The sequence below is a fragment of the Euprymna scolopes genome, chromosome 9 (assembly GCF_053919585.1).
Source record: "Euprymna scolopes isolate OS-2025 chromosome 9, ASM5391958v1, whole genome shotgun sequence".
In the NCBI taxonomy this organism is placed as follows: Eukaryota; Metazoa; Mollusca; class Cephalopoda; order Sepiida; family Sepiolidae; genus Euprymna; species Euprymna scolopes.
In genome coordinates, this window is record NC_136490.1 from 34,018,832 (window position 1) to 34,041,793 (window position 22,962).

The 22,962-nt window shown below is 31.1% G+C and overlaps 1 protein-coding gene across 10 annotated transcripts in view; it reads left to right on the forward strand.

The window, feature by feature from the left end:
- Window positions 1-22,962, forward strand: part of LOC145284488 (SWI/SNF complex subunit SMARCC1-like) — an 87,200-nt gene that overhangs the window by 10,437 nt on the left and 53,801 nt on the right. For 6 of the 10 annotated variants that reach the window (XM_080133356.1, XM_080133359.1, XM_080133357.1 and 3 more), the window contains exons 2-7: window positions 7,994-8,113; window positions 9,835-9,920; window positions 12,033-12,280; window positions 13,453-13,522; window positions 18,988-19,063; window positions 21,369-21,446. In XM_080133356.1, coding sequence (XP_079989482.1) covers window positions 7,994-8,113; window positions 9,835-9,920; window positions 12,033-12,280; window positions 13,453-13,522; window positions 18,988-19,063; window positions 21,369-21,446 — 678 coding nt within the window. Of the gene's footprint in view, window positions 1-7,993; window positions 8,114-9,834; window positions 9,921-12,011; window positions 12,281-13,452; window positions 13,523-18,987; window positions 19,064-21,368; window positions 21,447-22,962 lie in introns of all 10 variants that reach the window. The other 4 variants (XM_080133355.1, XM_080133354.1, XM_080133358.1 and 1 more) reach the window with 1 other exon arrangement.

Below are 22,962 nucleotides of genomic sequence, written 5' to 3' on the forward strand. Positions count from 1 at the left end.
TAACGTACTGTACACACAATAACCCTTATCCCCGAGTGGCTTCCGGGCCTTGATAAGTAGTGACTACCTTGTATAAAAAAAAAAAAAAAAGCTGGGGATTGGGCGTTCCAACTAAGAGATCTTAAGATTCTAACTGTCCCTTTGAGTGCAATTGCTTTTATCTTTCTTGCACTTGGTTCACCGGGTATATTTGGCAGGTGGTTTTTAAATTCTTTTTCATGAGTCGGGTTGCTCCTATAATTACTGGAATGATGGAGATCTTAAGATTCCAGCCCATTCAAAAGATGTTGTTTTAAATATACCTTATACCAAGCAAATTGATAAATTCTGAAAATAGATGGAATTTGAATTGGAAGTCTCTATTATAATGATGTCAGCTGCACTAAAATTGGATATTCATTTATGTAAGATTGGCAACTGTTGAATAATTCATTGCATATACTAATGCAAGGCTTTACATTGCGAGTGAAACAGTCATATTTGCAAGTGGATTTGTTTTTTGTTTTTTTTAAGTGGCAACTAGAAATAAGTCACTTTTGGTGACTGCTTTTACACCGATCATCTTCCAAGCCCATTGCTGAGTGAAAAATATCTTTTCAACCTTTTTTTTTTAATTATAATAATAACATTATAATATTATAACATTTTTTTAATTATAATAATAACATTATAATATTATAACATTTTTTTAATTATAATAATAACATTATAATATAACAAAGTGTTCAGACATAAGTGTTTTCTTGTGGAATGTTCATAATGAAGGATTAACGAAGTGAGGGCCTTGTGAGAACAAGGCTTGAAATTACTGTTTTTTTTTTTTTTTTTTTTTTTTATAATAAAAGTGATGCACGTGGCTATTTTTGAGAACAAGAGTTCATAAATCATATAAGTGGATATATATATATATGTGTGCGCATTTATATCATAAGAATAGTAGTTCCAAATAAGATTGTTTAAAAGGAGATTGAAATTCTCGCTCGATGTGGTAAATTTCTATGCTGGGTATTAAAGTTATGCCTGTCGTGCATGAAATCATGATGGGGATTTTAACGGCTCCCGCAAATGGAATTTCCTTGACATGTGTTGAACTGGAGAAAGTAAAGAGAAAACTGATTTGATTTTTGGCAGGCGAATTTTTACATACAGGTTTTCCTCAAACATTCCAGCCTGTTTACTGTATTCATACGCGAGGAAGCATAACATAGTTCCTTTTGTCTTATGTGTGCAGTGGTCGCATCATGTCATGTTCATACGCATGGGTGTATCAAATTGGTGATTGCTGTGAAATATTTCGGACGGGCATACTGATTGCTACATCTTCAAGTCTAAACATAAAATTTGCGGTATATTTACAATTATACATATTTAAAAAAAAAAAAAAAAAATGCAGAAAAATCTTTATACTGTACATATTTGCTATGAAATGAATGTCATATTCCAAAATCATGTGGGTTTAGCTAGTAACTTTTCTATTTGGTTAGTAAACGAAAATATTTAGTTGTCAAAGGTCAATTAAAGATAGATATGCCCGTAGAACCCTGTAATGGTTTATTGCCTGTGTACATTGTGAAATATGTTCTTCCAGTATATGCTTGAACTGTTTGATTGTTAGTAAATAGTTAACTTTTCTTTTGAGAAAGTGCTCTATCTTTTTTGGGTAGTGCTGAGTCTCTTTAAGAGAAAAAAAAAAGATTTTTTATTTACCTACTGCAGTGCAGAGTGCATCTGCATTTTAGCTACTACTTTTTTATGTTAACAATGATGTTAAAGGCAGTAGAATTGATGATTCTGTATGTATTATCTATAGTAATTCATTACACTGATGCATCTATGTATTTGTCTGGTAGTTTGAGGCATGGGAAAATCTTAGATTGATTTTGTTTTTTTAGGTAATTCTTATTTTTGGTTTTTCAAGTAATTATACTTAAAACGGCATTCACATCATGGGAGTAACTCCTTTAGTGGATGCGCCACTGATATTTAAGGATTCATCTTTTGATGAAAATTTGAAAAGGGAAAGGAAAGTAACAATAATATCAATATACAGTGCATATATTGGTCAGAAAGCCGGTATCTTCAGACTACCTTATGTGGTAGTACTAGATACCCTACTAGGTATTACCACTTCAGACCAAAGTGGACTTGGGAACAGTGGTAACTAAGGGACAACTCCATATTGGCCAGTCCCCCAAATGGGGCTTCACCACTAGATGTCTTTTAAGATCATACTCAAGATCTCCACTGTTAAGTTTTGAAATAAATTTTGTGAGGGGAGTGTGAAAGGGCTTTTCAAGGGTCAAATGATACCCTGCTCCAACATTTTGTTGAATTCCTTAGTGAAAGCATATTTCTCTGAATTTAAATGAGTGTTAATATATTGGTTGTATTGCTATATTTATTTTTTTTTATACAAAGGAATCACCACTTATCAAGGCCTGGAGGTTACTCGAAGATAGGAATTAATGAGACAATATCAAAGTAATCATTAGTAGTGGAAATTTGATAAATTGGATTACTTAAAGGACGGATTATTCTGTGTCAAATCATCCAGAGCTTGACACCCATATCCATAGATCTGGCTATAGTTTGCACTGCAGACAGACAATATAGGAACTAAGAAATTCTGAAAATTTGAGCACATAACTCCAAGCAGTTTCTGATTTAGAGCATTTTTTGTTTTGGTGTTAGGCGCATGATGCAACGCCTGGGCGACAATTTTGTGATGTCATTTCTTTCAATATTTTCTGATTGAAAGATCGTATGGCTCTGAAAATTCACCCAGGAAAGTTTTTTGACCCAAGGAACCCAAAAATGGTATCAGATTTTCTCCAAAATGAAGCCTTATAGAGATATTAAGAGTTTTTGGATTTTTCTACATGTGCCCCAAAATCAAATAATAAAAAAAAGGGTGTGGCTGGCATGGTAACACATTACGTTTTTCATTCATAAATTGATGAAATTCTTGAAGTTTTTATATTGAGCCCCACAGCAATCATTTGTTCACATGTGGTAATAAGGTCTGGATTAAGAGAACAGTCAGTGTCTGAGTTAGATACACAAATGCAATATCATGGGTTTTGTCATCGGAAATATAATATAATGAAATGTGATTTAGCTGCTGATCAGAATCTCTGTAGTAAATCACTGCTGAGTGCAGGGTGCAATATTCCTTACTCCAATGATAACTTTGAATTTCGTCTTGTATTAAAAATTGAAAGTTTTCTGCAAAGTCTCCCAGAACAAGGACCTCATTGGAATAAAGATTCTCTTTCTTTTGATTCAAGTATTTGGCGCTTGACATTTTGTTAGATATGATTGTCTAGCAAGATTATCAAAAGTGTCAATCAACAGATCTTTATATTCTGTATATGTTAATGTTGCATTGCCGGTTGTGTCCCATTGACTAAAATGAAACTCGTCATCAGGGTACATATCATACAGCTCCTCATTCAAGAATTTTTGCAATGCTTCTCTATCAGGGCAGTTTTCACAGCGATGCATCATACACTCTTTGTTAGAAAAATCACAAACTAACTTTGAAATCAAATCTTTGTAAGTGATGTTCCACTTCATGGCATCGACAAGAAGTTTTGCATTCTGATGTATGTTACAAACAGAATGTGTACCTGTAGATCCAGCTAAAACACACCACTTTGGATGCATCTCCACAAATTTGGGAAACCCCCACCTTGACATCAGGATACTTCTATTTTAAAGCAACATACAGTTCATGCAAATTACACACTATCAAGCGTTTTTGTTTGTGAACACCCTTTGCTATATAAACAAAAAAAATTTTTTGCCTGGTATTTGGCGGCTGTATTTATCATTCTCATATAATTGCATTATCAGGTCGACTGTCTCCGGGGAAAATCATTTTCCTTTGCTAGAGTTAGATTTTGACAAAATACCATTTGTCCTTTTCAGTTTTCTGGCAGTTCGAACAACATACTCGATATTTACCTCTGCCATATCTTGTCCATTTAGATGTCCCTCACATCTGTTATAGTAAATGTGATGGCATTCTATTACCAACTGTTATTTTGCAATTTTTTGTTGTAATGGAGGCCCTTTTTTTTATATATGAAAGCATATATAGAGAAATGTAGGGTGGTTGTCAAGAATTCTCCCTATTTAAAAAAAAAAACAAAGTACAGAAAAACTTTTGATGTACATACCTGTCACAGAATAAAAATATTATATAAATTGACCAATTATTTTGTTTTATATATAGAAAATTATTTTTTACAATTTTAAACAATTAATGGTAAATCCTAGTCATTACAAGGGTGAAAAGAAAGAAAATCTTGGGAGTTTGAGTTTATTCAAGATGGTGGAGCGAGACACTCCGTCCTCACTGACTCATAAGATTTTTAGTTGACATAAGTTTTGGAATGACATTTTTGTTTCGTCATGGGTATGTCTGTACGTACATCATACAGATTTTTATTTTTGTTTTTTTATTGGCAACTTCTGGACACAAACCTTAAAATGTGTTTCTTGACTAAAAATAAACTTTTTTCAGATTAAAATAAATTATAACTTTTTTTTTTCTCTGTCTGTCTGTGTGTGTGTGTGTGTAGAGTTTTATTTACAAACTTTTTATTGAACAAAATATATAAACAAATGAAATAAAAAAAAAAATTAAAAAAAACATTTCCATAAAAGGATATGCTGAAATGATGTTACTATTTACTTACTTTCCTGCGGAGAGACAAGCTTGTTTAAATCCAACTGCCAAAAATGGGCACTCTGAATTGGAACAAAAATAGAAATTTCCTTACTTTAAACAGATTCTTTTTCTGACAGTGTTGTATGAGAACTTATTGCACTTTGTTTCTAGTCACAAGGCCAAGACGGTGTTACACAATTTGAAAAATGTATTTTTTGAGTACGACCAAAATTATGTATGATCAATGTATGACTGCTGATTAACGTAACTTCGACACATGCGATCAACTGGGTCCGTCTGTAAAATATCGTAAAACAATCTTGTACTAAACAAAACAAATTTATTCAGAAGTTTCGAGAGGTTATTTTTGGCAAATATTTTTTAAGTCTATATCTGAAAAGATATTTATTAAAAACTCCCTATTTTTATTAAATATTCACGCTTATGTGGGTGATCTATCGAGTCTGTCAGCGCAAAAAAAATGTAATTAAAATAAACAATAAAACGACTTAGTCACGATTATTTTTAAAGACAGACTCTTTTCAACCCAATGTGCCACTTTTTTTAAATTTTTCTAAAAATAAATAAGTTTATTTCTTATTGAAATAAAAACAAAACAAATTTAGTCAAAGTCACAACTTTCAGCCAAGTTTTTTTTTTTTTTTTTTTTTTTAATTTTACAAGTAACCTTTTTAAAATTTGAATTTTGTAACATAATAACAATGTAAATCTAAAAAATCTTTTTAAAAAGTAGAATAAATCCCTAAAAACTGAAGCAATGTTTCCAATCCCGTGTGCCTCTTTTGGGGGGAACTAGTTTTCCCCACATTTAAAATATTAGTGTCTAACTGCTCTCGTGGGAAGGCAAGTAAATAACTATTATTTAAAAAAAAAATTTTTTTCTTTTTTTTATAATATTGCATTAAGTTCTGTTTTATGATAATGCAACTGGTTCATTTCTCAAAAAAAGAAAAGAAAATGTGCGCTGCTTGTCCAACCTGCAAAGGGTGTTTATTCCGAAAGCTGTTCTTAACATGGGAAGATTGAAAATAAAATGCCTTTTGGAATTACCACCCCCAATCTCCCAAAGCACGACTAATCTAAAAAAATAAACTTGTTTATTTTTTATGAAAGATAAAAAGGGAAAAAAAGTGTCTCACAGAATTGGAAAAAATATTTTTAAAATATATTTTTTGTTAGTATTTTTTTTATATGAATCTAAAAATATAATTGTCAAAAATAACCTCTTCGTTGAAATTTGTAAGTAAATTCATTTTATTATTTTAATAATGCAACAGATTTTTACGATATTTTGAGTTGACAAACCCAGTAGCCCGTCAGTGTAAAAATTGCTTTAATAGCAAATCAGCAGCAGGAGCAAATAATTGGACATAATTTAATCATACAATTTTAGTAAACCTCCTTATGTATGATCAAAATTCGGCATAACTAAATGTCTGATTCGGCTCCTGCTGATTCAAGCAACATTACAAGTTTCTATATGACAAACAGTAGAGCAGTCAGTTGTATATTAATCAGGAATAATTTTAGTCTTATATTTAGTAAAACTGAACAAAATGTGCTTGTAAATAAAGCTGTCCTTTTTTTTTTTAATTGGAAGTAAGTTTTAAAAATTGGTATCCGGCAAAATCTGTCCTTTTTAATTGTTGTTCATATTGGAGTGTCTATTTATTGCATATTGCCGCTTGGACATAAGGGGCTACTATTTGAGATTATATCGAACAGGGAATTGTGGGGAGTTGAGTAGTGGGATGCCTGTTCACAGTACATTTGGGAACAAGGAGGGAATTCTAAAGTTTAGGAGTCTGAGTGAAGAAACTGTTAGAGTAGACAGCTTTCTGGCATCTAGAGACCTCAACAGTAAAGGGGTGAGATTTTGCTGCTTGTTGTGTTGGTCAGGAGTATATACATTGAAGAGGGAGGGCACAAGTGCTATGAGTTCATTAGAGCACATTCTTCCATGAAAGTACTTGTAAAATAGCCACAGGGATGCAACATTGCAGTGATGGTACAGAGGTTGGAGCTTGACAGACAGTATGAGACCTATTAGATTTGAGACTCTTTTTTGACTCTAAGAGTGAAAGACTAGCGGTAGGTATATCAGCCCAGATGTGAAAACAATATTCCATGCAACAGTGAATGATGGCTTTGTAGAAGTAGAGGATACTTTAAGTGTAAGCAATTTTCTAGCACAGTAGAGAGAGCCCAGCTTCTTTGCAGCAGTCTTGCAATGTCCTCATTGTATTTATTGACAGCTTGTGTTGCCTGTAAATGTTAAGTCGAAGAGTGTGAACAATGAGCTTTCAATTGATCCAAATAGTATAAAAATCAGCAGTTTAAAGACTTCATAAGCAAACCTAATCATATGTCAGTTAATTTTCTTTTTCTCTCTCACACACACACACAAACTGTACTGTTTGATTATTAATTTTAAAATAAAGAAGTTGCAAGTTAGAAATGAAATAATCGTAATGACATATCTGGGAAATGGAAATACCCTTACCACAAGATAGTGGTTGTGAAGCGTTTATAATAAAGAAATAAAAAGGGCCTCTTATATCCTTAAAAAGTACAGGTTTGAAAATAATTAACAACCGTTTTAGTGAAACTTAAAAGAAAAGGTATGTTAAATGATGCCAGAGAAAGGAAAGAGTATGTTATTTTTGCACATGTAATTGCTATCAAATAGCGAAAGTTAGAAATTTAAATTTACAAACTTTAAATTTTTTTATGGAAGCCTTAAGCGCACTTGCTTGTTTATGGCATGTATTTATTCCTACTCGTGCAAGGTGTGTGTGTGTGTTTTAATCTAATATACTAGCACCTCTTGTATGTTTAAACTATTAGATTAAAGGCTTTCTAGCATCTAGGGATCTTAATAGTGAAAGGATGGGATTTTGCTGTCTATCAGGTTAGTTTAATCATATGTAGAGGGGGGCACGTGCTATGAGGTCATCAGAGCATGTTTCATTAAAGTACTTATTGGAAAGAGACCTTTTACTTGTACACATTTGTTTTTATCTTAACAAAGAAAACCCTTTATTATTAAAATGTTATTTGTTTATCAAATACAATAGCGTATATTTGATTTTTTAATGCAAGTGCAATGCCTTTTGCTGTCATAAAATAAAGATTTGTTCATCAGATTTTTATTTTTTTTCAACAGGCTGGAATAAAAAAAAAAATTAACTAGAATGAATAAAACTGTAATTTTGCTTTAAAGTTTGAGCATATTTTTAAAAAAAAATTTTTTTTTGTTTATTTTTTTTATAAGTAATCTTTTTCTTTTTTCTTTAGTCTATACAAGCCGATCCACCCACCAATAAAAACTTATCCAGTTTAGTTATTCAACTGCTGCAATTTCAAGAAGATGCTTTTGGCAAGCAAGAAGTCAATCCGGCTCTCACCAAGCTTCCTGTAAGTATTTCTATTGCTAACTTCTATCGTTTTTATCTAGTCTGGTTCATTTGTTCTAAATTGGTTTCAGTAAAATGAATTACATGTATTGTTTTAATGGTTCAAAATTCAGAAATTTAAAGTTAGCTAAGCCATTTGTATCTCAATTTTTCAAATGGTCACTGAGCTAGACAGGTGGTTTGAGAGGCCCAATCTTATCAACTGGTTGATCACATCAAGCCCAAGAATTATATCGTAATTAGTGTTGGGATTATTAATTAGAATGTTTCTAATTTATGGTAAATAAAATATTCTAGAATTCGTTTACACCTATTGCCTTATTACTTTGACACACCGGTTCTCGTCAGATCACCGAAGTTAAGCAACACTGAGACTGGCAAGTACAAGATGGGTGACCATTTGGGAAGGCGATGCGAAGCGCTGTATGTACCGTGAGGTAAAATACCAGATTGAGAAATTGGCTTGGTCTATCCTTCTTTCAAGGGTAGATGGGATTCTTTTAAGCTGTGGTAAGGCACCCTGTCTAGTGATGGCGTCACGATAAAAAAATACTTTTGATAGCCTTGGCGAAGCATCAAGCATTCAGCTACTGACAAGATTTGAATTACACTACAAACTCGTGTAGTGAGTTCAATCTCAGCTACGGCCATGCTGGACTGGCCTTACCAAACCTTTTGAAATGTTCAAATTTGTTTTAGCACCTATATGCATCTATATGATGCATCTCGGAGTATTAGAATTTAAAATATTCTGGGATAATTTTTTTTTTTATTTTGCTGATATGGCCCTGACCTTGTCTGTTGTCTAGTCACTGCATATATATCCTCTGAAATAAGTAATGTTTTTTTGTTTTGTTTTTTTTTGCACAAGTGAAAAATATGAAAATTTCACAATGAGTTTATCAAAATCTTGGATATAATACACAAAGGAAAAAGATAAGTTTGTCGAATTAAAAATATTATATATATTTTTATTTTATTTTTATTTATTTATATTTTTAGAGGATTAGTGTAAACTAAAAAAAAACAATTCAGCAATTAGTTTAGAATTTATAAGGTGGGGGAGCTTAGTTGTGCATATGAACTTAATGTAAAATGATTCCACCTTTCCTTCAAAAACATGTAATTTTTTAATTTTTTGTATTAAACAGCTTTAGGGTTAGTAGTAAGAAGAAATCATGTTTTTTTATTAGTTTTTAAACAATGATCAAATTAATGGGCGGACCTGTACGAGAGTGCCCACTCCCTAAAAATGTGTGTTTTTCACCTTTTTAAGTTTTTTCTGATGATTATCATAGATTACAGACTTAAGTATTATATTAAAAGAAAAATTTTGAAAAAAAAAAAATTAATGACTTTTAAGAAGGGAATTCACTTTCTCGTTATGTTCTATTTCATTGCTACCTGACTTATTGTCTATTTCTTTACCAACGTGTCACGTGATTAGAGCGTTATAACAAAGTGAACCCCATTCGTAAAAGGCATTAAATTTTTTTTTTTTTCAAAATGTTTTCTGCTAATATGATACTTACGTCTCTAATTTATGATAATCGTCAGAAAAAAACTAAAAAAAAAAAGTGAAAAACACATTTTTAGGGAATGGTCACTCTCGTCCACCAATGAATGGTATATTTTTATTTTTCTTGAAGTTTTGAATGCAAACTTTTATTTTACTTTTTATATTTTCAAAAATTTTGAAAATGTTCATATTTTTGCTTGTAGATGAAATGTTTTCTCGACTTCAAGCCTGGTGGTGCTCTTTGTCATATCTTTGCTGCTGTTTACAAGTATAAGAGTGATCAAGGATGGTTAGTATTCTCATTTAAATACGCCTTGTTGCCCTTATTTAAAAACTACTTCATAGTTGAGGTTTTAGAGTATGCATATGTGTGTGTCACATGTCTAATCTTAAATTTAGTAAAATTAATAAAAATGTTAAAAGAAATCTTTGAATCACTTAATGTTTGATAAATAATTTCTAATTCCAGTTGCTCATTTCATTTTGGATGTTATTTTCACAATGATTCAATCAATGTAACCTCCAACCTTCTTCACGTGTTTTATTGAATTCTGGGAATCTGTTTAGAATTTTGAACTCTTTAGTAAATCTATCTGGGGGGGGGGGTTAGATTATTCTCATTCTATTAGTCATGACCGGTTCTAAGTTTTAAATACTTAATCATATTTTCAGAATTCTTCTAAATGACCTTCCCGGGGTTAAAGGTTCAATCTTCAGTACCAGTGATACTGAGAATGTAATTAAGAATTAAGATCTTTATCTAGTCATCGTTAATGGAATGAGAACAATCTACCCCTGTGAATTAAATAAATGATTCAGTTCAAAATTCTATACATTATCTTGACTTCTTATCCAGTATTTCCTCTGTATTAAAAAATAATGCAAAATCCAATGTACATACCTGTGATGGAATGAAAATATATTTTTAAAAAAATCACATAAATTGATTAAGTAGTTTTATTTTATACAGAAAATAATTTTTAAATGATTGGTGGGAATTCATACAGGGTTCACACAGACTTAAAAAGTCCTTGAATTTTGACATGTGCCTTGAAAAGGCCTTATTTTTATTATTACCTTGAAAAATCCTTGAAAATATGGAGAATGTCTTGAAAAGAAAGGCCTTGAAAATCGTATTCTTTATGCCCAGTAAAAAATTTTGTGTAAATATTAAAATTGCAATAATACTATTTAAATTATTTTTTAAATATTAATAAAAATACCATGAAATAATTTTTAAATATTGAAAATACATTGTTCTGAAATTGCATAGTATTGTGGATACAAGAGTTACGCCCCTTTATCATAAAACTACCATGGATAGTTTCATGGTAAAGATTAAAATCTCTGTTTACTTTTGTTCTTGTTTATAATTTAATTTTTTGGGAGGGTAAGAGTACAGAGGGAGGGACTAGTGGTGGCCCGCCATAAATAACCCCCCTTCTAAAAAAAAAAAAAAAAATTACTTTCTTTGCACATACGAGACTCTCCAATATGTTGAATCCCCCAGAAAATGTGATAACTTAAAATTAGGCTGGCCGGGCAAAAAAAAAAAAAAAAATGAACAAGGCGGCAGCCATCTTGGTTGGAAATTAAGCCATAAAGAAAGTTATTTGAAATGAAATAAAAAGCATTTAAAATTACTTAGAAACACCAAAAAATGATGCAGCTAGGTTGCAAAATAATTTTTATTGTCTGTTAATATTTATTTATTTATTTACTTTTTTTACCACTTTCCTGAATTGCTGTGTAAATAAACCCCAAATTTTGTCTGGAGAAGGCTTTGAAAAGCCTTGAAAATCTGTACGAACCCTGTAGGAATTATAAGTCCTTAAAGTTTGGAATTGTTGATTTGTTTTTGTTTTTTTTTGTTTTTTTTTATTCAAAAGAACATTTGAGACTTGCTCTGATACTCATAATTATATAAAAATAAAACTACCTCATCAATTAATGTTATTTTTGGAATATGACATTTTTGTTTTGACACAGGTATGTAGATCATGCATATTTTTCTTTACTCTTGTTTTATTAATATAGGGGCATTCTATACAAGAACTGATTCTTGAGTTCAACATGATACCCCTGAAGAAGGTTGAAGGTTACCACAGCCGAAACATCAAAAGAGTAACATTTAAAATAAGAATAGTAGTCTGAATAATATAAATAATACAAATTAAGCCTCATCTAAAAATAATCTGAAACAGTAATTTCTAATTCTTAATAAGATTTTTCTAATAATTGTTTCAAAATATTCATGCAATGCATACAAAAATGTTTAACTGTATTTACCTGTAGTGTATGTGGTTTTTATCTAAGGGTTGCAATTAAAATGCTTATACATGCGGAAATGCTTTTAATTCTTGTGATTTAAAAATACAAGTGTGAATTCTAATAATTTCAGGAGGCGCTTCGACTTTCAGTCGCCATCACGTGTCGACAGAAATGTAGAAATGTTTATGCAGATCGAGAAGTCTCTTGTACAGAATAAGTGCCTAACTCTGCCCCACATTTACATCCGACCCGAGGTTGATAAATGTCTTATCCCAAAATTAAAGGATATTATCAAACGTCATCAGGGTTCTTTATGTGACAATATTGACAATGCCACTCATATAGTGCACCCTTTATCTGCTCACCCAGGACTGGATGGTAAGATTGGATTTTCTTTTCTATTTAAAGTATTTTATTAAAGGACTATTCTTCATAAGTTGAATTACATATTCATTTAGTTTAAATTATTTATTTATTGTATTCATAAAACAGCTTAATGATTACATAAACCTTAGGTTTACACTTTTTATTTTATTTTTTTTTTACACTTTCTATTTTTTTTTTACACTTTCTTTTTCTTTGTTTTCTTACACTTTTTTCTTTGTTTTTTTTACACTTTCTATTTTTTTTTTTACACTTTCTATTTTTTTTTTACACTTTCTATTTTTTTTTACACTTTCTATTTTTTTTACACTTTCTATTTTTTTTTACACTTTCTATTTTTTTTTACACTTTCTATTTTTTTTTTACACTTTCTATTTTTTTTTTACACTTTCTATTTTTTTTTTACACTTTCTATTTTTTTTACACTTTCTATTTTTTTTTACACTTTCTATTTTTTTTTTACACTTTCTATTTTTTTTTTACACTTTCTATTTTTTTTTTTACACTTTCTATTTTTTTTTTACACTTTCTATTTTTTTTTTACACTTTCTATTTTTTTTTTACACTTTCTATTTTTTTTTTACACTTTCTATTTTTTTTTTACACTTTCTATTTTTTTTTACACTTTCTATTTTTTTTTTTACACTTTCTATTTTTTTTTTTACACTTTCTATTTTTTTTTTTTACACTTTCTATTTTTTTTTTTACACTTTCTATTTTTTTTTTACACTTTCTATTTTTTTTTTTTTTACACTTTCTATTTTTTTTTTTTTTACACTTTCTATTTTTTTGCACTTGTTTTCTATTTTTCTAATGTTTTCCATTTGTTGACGGTTTCTATCTGTTGACACTTTCTATTTGTTGACGCTTCTTTCTATTTTTAAACGCTTTCTATTACGTTTTACGCTTTTTTTTTTGTTTTTATGCTTTCTATGTTTTTTACTTTTTACTTTATTTTACTGTTTTAATTTTTTTTTTTTTTTTGACACTTTCGAGTTTTTTTTTTAAACTTTTTTACACTTTTTCTTTCAATTTCTTGTTTGTGAAATAAAAAATAAACAGGTTACGAACATAAAAGATTATATTTTGTTTTATATAATAGTTAAATAAAAATTATGAGTAATAACAATTTCACATAAATCATATTCCTATTTTTTTCTTTTTAGATGAATGGTTCCGGCCTGTTATGAAAAGAGATCGTCACTGTATGGTTCATTGGTGGTTTTATCCTGACAGGTATGTCATTTTATTGCACTTTAATTTGGCAGGTGAAAACATTTTAGGAATGTAGCTTCCTAATACAGTAGCCACCCGGGATACAGTGGCCGTAGGATAAGTTTTCATATTATGATGTGGAATACAATATTTTTTCCGGTCCCTGGTTACGATATTTACCCCACCTTACGGTGTTATTTATAATGTTATTGGTGTATATACTGTACTGTATTTTGTTACTAATTTTTAATGCCGTATCCTGGGGTTCTACTGTATATGGATTTCAGGTGCTTTTTCAGAATTAGAATGAAAATTGATAATTGAAATATTGAATTTTAAATAAAATCAATGGTATCTACTTAATTGTCATGTTGAAATTAGTAAAATATCCAAAAATTTCAAAAAAAATAATAAAGTAGAAAATTAATTATTAATGAAAATAGATTTCTAAACTGAGTTATTTCAGTTGCCAGGTTGACCATTTTAAAGCTAAATTTTGCGAACTTGGCCGTTTTTGAAGCAGTTTGACCGTGAAAAATTGTATTTGGCCTGACTTTACATTAAATTTATACACAAAACTATTCCCACTTCAAGTTCTGAAATGTTTTTCCAACATGTAATTACCTTTTTAAAAAAAAATTATTAAAAAAAAAAACACTTATTTTGCGGGGAGTAGGATTTAACTGAGGGTACTCATCTACAAATTTATCAAAAATTATTTAAATATAACATTTCCAAACATTCTTTAAAGTTCTTTGGTGTGCTTTAAAAAATAAGAAAACATTAGAATTTATTATCAATATTCCTTAACATAAGTGTATTTATCTTAAAAAAAAAAAAATGTAATTTCCTCCAAAAATATAAAATGCCTATGATTTCAACATTATAGGAAACGTCTTAAGAAAATAATACAAAACTAATCAAAAAAGACAAATGTTTGGAAGCTAACATCTTCAATATAGCCATTTTACCTTGTATAGTATTAATGAAGAACTTCCATTTGGCCTTTTTAGCCCTTTTTCCTAAAAAATTTGACTTAATATTTTTTTTACTTTTGATTTCCGTTCTAATATGGAAGAAGTGCCAGATTTTATTCATAGCTGAACAAAGAGTAAACATCTAAATAATCAAGGGAGGTAATTTTCTATTTAAACCACAGGATGTGCCTCCCCTCTCTCCCTAAAAAAAAAAAAAGTTATTTGGACTGCTGTTCTCATCTTTAGTGCTATTCTTACAGCGTATCTGCTGATGTAACTTCTGACTTTGTTGAGGTATATTTTGTCAAACTTGGGAATTTTTTTTTCGAACTTGAGTATATACACAGAATTTCAAATGGAACGGGGGAGGGGGGAGCATATTCTTGGCTGCCATGCCATGATTGGGTAAAAATCGTAAATAATTCACGAGTCTTGGTATTGCTCACAGTGAGGATTGAATCTTCAACCTCTGCAAGAGTGCCACTTAGAACTGAATTTTACTTAATACTTTATCCCTTATGCCATAGGTCCTTGTGGACTCAACTCTTTTGGGGGTTGAAAGATTCCCAAGTTCACGATACACTTGAAGAAGGTATGAGGTTATGTTGTGAGAATAACACAGAAAGAAAACTGTAGTGCGAATGATTTAAATAATACAAATTATCGCTCCTCATTACCTCAAAATATCAGAAACATAATAGAAACTGTTGCGAACAGGAAAATGTTAGATGGGCTGTTCAATGTATTTTTCAAGAGAGAACAATATAGACAGTCTACCCAACATTCAGTTGCGCTTTGCATGCAACATTATTTCAAACTTCTTGTAATAGAGTTCTGAAAGATTTTGAGACTTTTTTTCCTCAGTAATCCAGGTTGATGTAACAATACATTCCAAGCAATAAAATGTTTGTTTTTTATTTTTATTTATTTTTTTTTTAATCCTTTGAGATGAGGCGTCATAATTTGTGCATCCATCCTTTTTTGTGAATTGTTATCCTCATCTTCACAATTGTTGTTTCACCACATTTCGGCTAACTCATCCTCTGCCGTTCTTCAGGTGATTAACCACAACAGGATAAGGATGCTGAGTCTTGTAACTTATCTCTAGTAACTATTGAATTCCAGAATTGTTGTCTCGCCACAATTTGGCCAACTAATGCTCTTGGGTCTGCTTGGGTAGGATTGAAACCGTTATCTTCAGACAATGCTCACCTGGTACGATAGACTAAATGCCTCTATATCCACTGTGCAACAGGCACCTGAAGAAGACCAAAGGATGAGTTGGTCAAGATGTGGTGAAACAACTATAAAGATGATGATAACAATCCACAGAAAGAATAAATTTAGTAAAATATTTGTTTGGTTCTGAGCTAGGCATCAGTTTCCTTGGATGTATTGGTCTTTGTTTTATTTTGTCACTGACATATCCATTTATCTTCTCATAATATTTGGTTTTTAAGATGTAGAACATTTGGCTGAGTAAATGCATAAGGTTGCCCAATCATAGAATCTGCTTTTAATTAAAAAAAGAAGGGGGTACTTGTGCACTTTTGCCACCATGCTGAAATAATGTTATTATTTTGAAAGCCATTCTGGACATGGGGAGGGTGTTTTGCAACTATCTGTGCTTCCACCTAACAATTTAATTAAAAAAAAAAGATATTGTGAAGCTTGAATTTAACTTGAAAAAGCGATTTAAAAATAAAACGGGGGGGGGGGGGGGGTAAAAGTGCACAAGCAGCAAAGGATGTGGGGTGGAGGTGGGGGGGGGCATCAGCTAGACGTGAAACCGAAAGCTATATATATATATATATATATATATATATATATATATATATATATATATATAAACATGGGTACCCAGCATGGGTAATCAAAACATAAGAATAAGTGAAGTAAATATTTTTAAATATTAAATTATTAAATATTTTATATAAATGTTAAAACTTGAAAGAATCGAAAAAAAAAAAAACCATCAAAAAAACTTACGTAAGGCAAACGAACGATGTTAAATGTAAAAATCGGAAAAACAAAAAAAGAAAACGCGAATGTGATGGAAAAAGAAAACAGAAAAACGAATGTTGAAACTTCTTTATAAAAAGCTGAAAAATAAAAACCAAAAAAAACATACAACGTGAAAAATGTCTTAAATAACCGTTTCACTATTAAACCTTTAAAAATTAAAAAAAAAAAAAAAAAAAAAAAGACCTCACACCACGATTCGAACCCAAAACCTTTAGATAATGAGGCCGTACTCTACTGAACTGAGCTAAGACGACGTTGACAAAATTAGGGGTTTTTTAATATTTAAACTAGATCATGTTCCAACGTCATTTGCGCATGCGTATAAGTGAACTTGTCATGAGAGGACGGTTTTTGCTGACCCCTCCCTGTAGAAAACTGATGATTTTAGGTTGAAGGAATTAATGTTTTTGGCCAATTTTTCAATATTTGTCGGGCGAAGGATCGAGCTTTAAAATGATACCAATCTCGTGAAAATCCGTGACCCGTGTCGAAAGTTTTTGCGAGACATACAAACACACATACATACACACATTTTCGCTTTTTTATATATATAGACTAGTTGGGGTGCCCGGTGTTGCCCGAGTGTTTGGAGGTGTAAAAGTAAAAAGGTTTGGCAGGCAGGCTCAAACCTGTGATGAAGGCGGAAAAGAAAGTGAAAGAAAAGCTGAGATCTTACCACTGCGCTAAGATGTGACAGGAAGTGAAAAGCGTTCAAATTTATCGATGTCAATCAAAAAGTTGACTTGACGTGATGAGTTCACGCAGGAGCAGAAATGAATGTCTTGTTGGAGGCCAGTTAAGCTTCCCGCTTTATTTGTTTCCCCGCGATGTTGGGAAAACCAGCCCCCCCCCCCCAAAAAAAAAAGGGGAGCTCTCCAAATGAATAGCAATTATTTGTTATGAAAGGTTTTCCAACATAGATCAAAGCTAATTAGTTTTCTGGAGGTCCCGAGAAGGCCGGCGAATGACATTCACTTTGATTAATTTCACTTTATTTACATGAAAAAGACGCGATAGGGGGAATTTTTTAAAAGTCAATCAAAATAAATGTAGAAATGACGCCCGTTTGCAAATTGTACATATTATTATCTAGGGAGTATATAAAAAGTTCTCCAAAATAGTAAACTTCTCAAGACCCCCTCTGAAAAAGGCCTTTCTAGGACATACAAAAACATGCGTGGCCGTTTTGCCTTTTATATATATAGACTAGCCTGGGTGTTCGGCATTGTCAAGGTGTTTGGAGGTGTGTGTTGAGGAAGAAAAAAAAAGTGGTAGTAGGCAGGCAGGCTCGAATCCAAACCATGAAGGAGGAAAAGAACGTGAAAAAAAAAAGGATAGTGAGAGGTCGGATTGAACTCTAAAACGTAGAGTAATTAGTCTTCTTCGCCATTAGGCCAAAGAGGATAGTGAATTCAATGAGTTGGTAATTATGTTAAGAATCAAAGGAGTCACCATGCATGTGCAGAAATGAATGTTGCTTTAAAACCCGCTTTCTGTCTTAAGTAGTAATTGTCTCAGTATGAAAGGTTTCCCTTACATTGACCAAGGACCAATTACAGAACAGATACTACCTGGCTCAAAGGCCAGACATTTGCATTCGATTAGTTTCGCTTTATTTATGTTTTTTTTTTTGTTTTTTGTTTTTTTTTTTATTCAATTTTCACCCTAAACAAGGCACAGTGCCACTTTGAAGCAGGGGGCTACTATCAGGGACTTAATTAACGGGGTCATTATGAAGGGAATATGTAAAAGACAAACACCTGAAAAGAGGGAATTTTTTAAAACTTGATAAAAAAAAAAAAAAAGATAGACAATGTCCGTTTGCAAATCTGAGATATTACGATCTCGGAAGTATAAGGAAACTTCTCTCGGATTCTAACCGACGTGAGAACCCCAACGCAAAAAAGTCTTTCATGGACATACACAAACGCGCACGCCTATTTTGCCTTTTATATAATAGAAGATATAAAAGATTATTTTTCTACTGGATAATATTTTGTAATTTATACTAATTTTAACATGAGACCTAAGTATGTGATGGTGTTTTTACCTGAAATGCATTTGTTTCAAATCCCACTATTATGAAGCACCATATTGTAACTATTTTATTACAATTAAAAAAGTTTCATTTTGAAAATATATATGCACACCTAACATTAATATTTGTTTTTAATTAACAAGAAATTTGTAACAGTTAATTTTAAGTTAAGTGAATCGCTCTTTTACTTTGAAAGACTATCATCTAGAGATGTCTTGATAAAACCACTTGTCCCATCACCATTTAGCCTATAAAAAGAATATCTTGTCTATATTAAAAACATGACTTCTAAAGAAAATGTTAGTTGGAATCAAGACCTTACAAGAGATAGGTTAGTTAAGAAGTCAATTTCTAAAAGCTGTCCAACACATGCCAGTATGTTAAATAGACATTAAACCGAATATGATAATGCTGAAATTGAATATAAATATTTTTTTTTCATACAGTTATGATACTTGGGTGACTGAGATACATATTGAACAAGATCCAGAAGCTCCTTATTGTCCGAGTGGACCGTGGGAAGTAAGTAGATGTCTTTTGTCCATTTTTGGTTTATTTATAACCCTCCCCCTTCTCTTTTCTTCTCTTTGAGTGCTAATCTCTCTGTATAAATTTCTCTGACCAAATCATAATTTCCATCATTTTTTAAATTACTTATTGGTTAAACAAGAATTGACCAAATGTTAAAATAAAAATTTTCTCTGACCAAATCATAATTTCCATCATTTTTTAAATTACTTATTGGTTAAACAAGAATTGACCAAATGTTAAAATAAAAAATTTATTTCAATAAATTTTTTAACAGTATAAATTACACTTGTAATAAGTTAGATAACTTCCATTAAAAGTTCTTTAAATTGTGTTAAAAAAAAAAAGAATAGATGCTTAATTACAATCACAATGTAAAATAGTGCATGACTTTTATTTATTTTGCAGACTGTTATCCTCATCTTCATAGTTGTTTCACCACATTTCAGCCAACTATTTCTCCGGTCTTCATCAGGTAGTTAACCACGATGGGATAGGAGTGCCGAGTCTCTAACTGTATCCTCAGTAATTAGTTTTTCATAGTGGTTATCTCTACGGTTCCAGATGAGCATTGTTTGAAGATAGTGGTTACAATCCTATCCAAAGCCGGTCAGATGATTAGTTGGCCAAAACGTGAGAAAACAACAACTATGGAAGGCAGTAATTATTGAGGATACAGTTAAGACTTAACATTCCCTATCTCGTCGCGGTTAACAACCTGATGAAGGCCAGAGGAATAGTTGGCTGAAATGTCATGAAACAACTATGAAGATGACGATGACAGTTCGCAAATAAATAAATATACAAATAACTCATCTCAAATGATTCCAATAATAAAATAATATAGTGCATGACCTTGTCAGAAAATTCATTAAATCAAGTTTGAAATGTGTGGGAACAAAGAAACACAAATTATGAGATGTGATTGACCATCGAGTGATTTTGACAGAATATATTATTGAAATAATACATTCAGCAGTATAAATTAACTCTTTCTCTCTCTTTGCTATTTAAAAGAACGAGATTTTTGCATCATAATTGTCTGTTAATTGTTATTAATAACAGTCGGACATGTTTCATTCATCAAAACAATCACCAGTTCAGTTCGATTAACTAAAACTTTCATTCCTTAATCTTCAAGATTTTCCAAGCAATATCATTAATATCAAAAGAAGCCGAGTTAATTAATGTCTGTTTCTCTGAGGCTTTTTTCTATATATTTTAATTGTATAATATATATATATATATATGTTAAAGTAGATATTGATATGCTGTTCACTTCAGCATGATGTGACATAAGGTCAGAAAGTGGGGATGTCCAGCCAGTGCCCTTAAAGGAATGGCACTCTGGTCTAGCAAAAAAGAAAAAGGTATCCCCATCAGCATTCTTAGTAGGGGCGCATCAGGCAACAAATTATAAACTTGCGCCACCTAAACACTAGGTGGCAAAGCCTGGGAGGGTAGACCAGGTGGTGTACCTCGGTACAGCAAGTACTAGGCTAGTTTCTAGCCCTGCATCTGTCAGGTTGATGTTCAGGAATGGATTCTTGACTGGTACTGTCTACCCAAGTTTCCAAGCAACCGAAGCATCAAGGAGACTTATCGTCCAACAGGAAAAATAATGGGAGGGTATATGTACTAAAGTATTCCTCAGTTTTAAGGTTGAATGACGTTTAAAATAAGTTCCATTTTAAATTGTTCCAATTAGCTGTAATTTGCAAATGACTCTTTTCTAAGTTTCTGTCTATCACTCTTCCTTTCTTTCTGTATGTTGTTTGATGTTATGTCTATTACTCTTGCTTGCATCACTCTTTCTCGCTCTGTTTATTAAATCTAAAGTAATAAAACTAACTATAAAATTTAACATTGTTATAGTATATTATAGACAAAAGGAAATATTAACACAAGTAATGATACTAGTTAAAATGTTACTTGATAAAAATTATAAGCAGAAAGCAACTAATTTTATTTTTTTTTAAACTGACTTCACAAATGATTTATTTTCTGATTTCAACAATCGGATTACATTTTTTGCTAGTTGCATTTTATTCGTTGTCATCTGAATAATTCTTTCAAAATGACTAGTATATTCTGGAATTCTACAAGTAAAACTCTGGGTGATTATTTCTTATAGCAATTTATTGTGAAGAAGATTTCAAAGTTTAGTTTCTTTTTATGAAGTATAAAATACTAAAAGGAATATATATTTCTTGTATCTTTTATTAGCGTGAAATTTAATTTAGCTAATATTGTTTGGAAAAAAAACAAAAACTTTTCTTTTATTTTTATTGCCTTTCAGGTAAATGCTCGTTGGTTGCTCGATCTTGAAGAATTTAATGAATGGATGAATGAGGAAGATTATTTAAATGAAGACGAGGTAAGAAACCCATCTTGCTATTAAGTCCTGGGTATGACTTTAAAAGACATTCAGTGGTGAGGCCCTATTTGAGGGCTATGGAAAATGTGGAATTGATCTTTAGTTACCGAACTGGTAATATCTTTTAAGGCATCTGGTGCTATTAGATTAGGCTGTCTGAAGATACTGGCCTCCTAACCAAAAATACACCCAGCATTGATGTTACTGTTTTTTCCTTTTCTTTTGCAAAACAATCATGTTCTGCAAAGTTAAAAATAAAAAACGTTTCTTTCTACAAAACAACCAAACCAAACACCGTAAATGAATATTTGAAAATATAAAGAACTTGAAGCATAAAAACTTTTTCCCAAATTACTGAATTCGGCATTAAATACCCCCCCCCAAAGGGTTGATATATTGATAAAATAAAACAACCAACTAAACTAACTATTTAACTTTCTTTCTCATTTAAAAAGACAAAACAAGAATTCTAAAATTATGACTTTTTTATTGTATGTTGGCCCTCTTCAGTTCAGTAATAATCTGCAGATTGATTTGAGAGACATTATCTTTGAAATAGTTTGACAGATAAAAATTTACAGTATTATTACTGAATATTGGTCCTTTCCTTTTATCTATGTATATTTTGCATATCTATCTATCTATCTATCTATATATAGCAGGCCGCCTAACATTGCCCGGTCATAAAATATGCTTAAATGTGATATTTTAATTCATGCAGATTTCATATTTATTATTATAGAGTCAATTCTCTATCGATTATTATATTGCATCTAATATATAGTGGTGATTTAAAAAGTTTTTTAAAAAATGACTTGGGTGCCATCAGCTAGAATTGAAACTAAAACATATAGCACTTCAGTGTTTTGTTACCATCTAAACTAACAACAGATGGATATCAGAACTTTAAAAATGAACCGACTTTAACGTATATATTTTTGCATGCATAGAGAGTCACTTTAAGATGACTAATGCCTACCAAGTTCCAATTTTTCAATTTTGACCCCTTAACCCCTATTTTTATCGGTTAAAAGCCAAATTGAATTTATTCCACAAGTTCCATATATCAAATTTTAAGTCTGTTGACCAAAAATTGACAGAATAGTTTGGTGGAGACTGTTCTGCACACACTCTTACATGCACACAAGGTCTCTTAGTGTTTTAAAAATATATTTTGTATTTTTTTTTTTCTTTATTTAAAAAATATTTTATTATATATATTTACATATTTTTTGATCTTCCTTCTCTACATAATCATAAATTGATTATACTCTGATTATCTCTCTCTCTCTCTCTCTCTATATATATATATATATATATATATATATATATATATATATGAGAAAAATATTCTTATTCAATTATATTTCACCATTATTTATGCCAAAAATCCTTTTATTTATGAAGCTCGATATATGTTAAATATAACTACAGAGCATATGCAAATAAATCAAAAAGTCTATATTCTAAATTCTAAGATGTTGTTCATCTTGCCATTTATTTATTTCAGCATGTT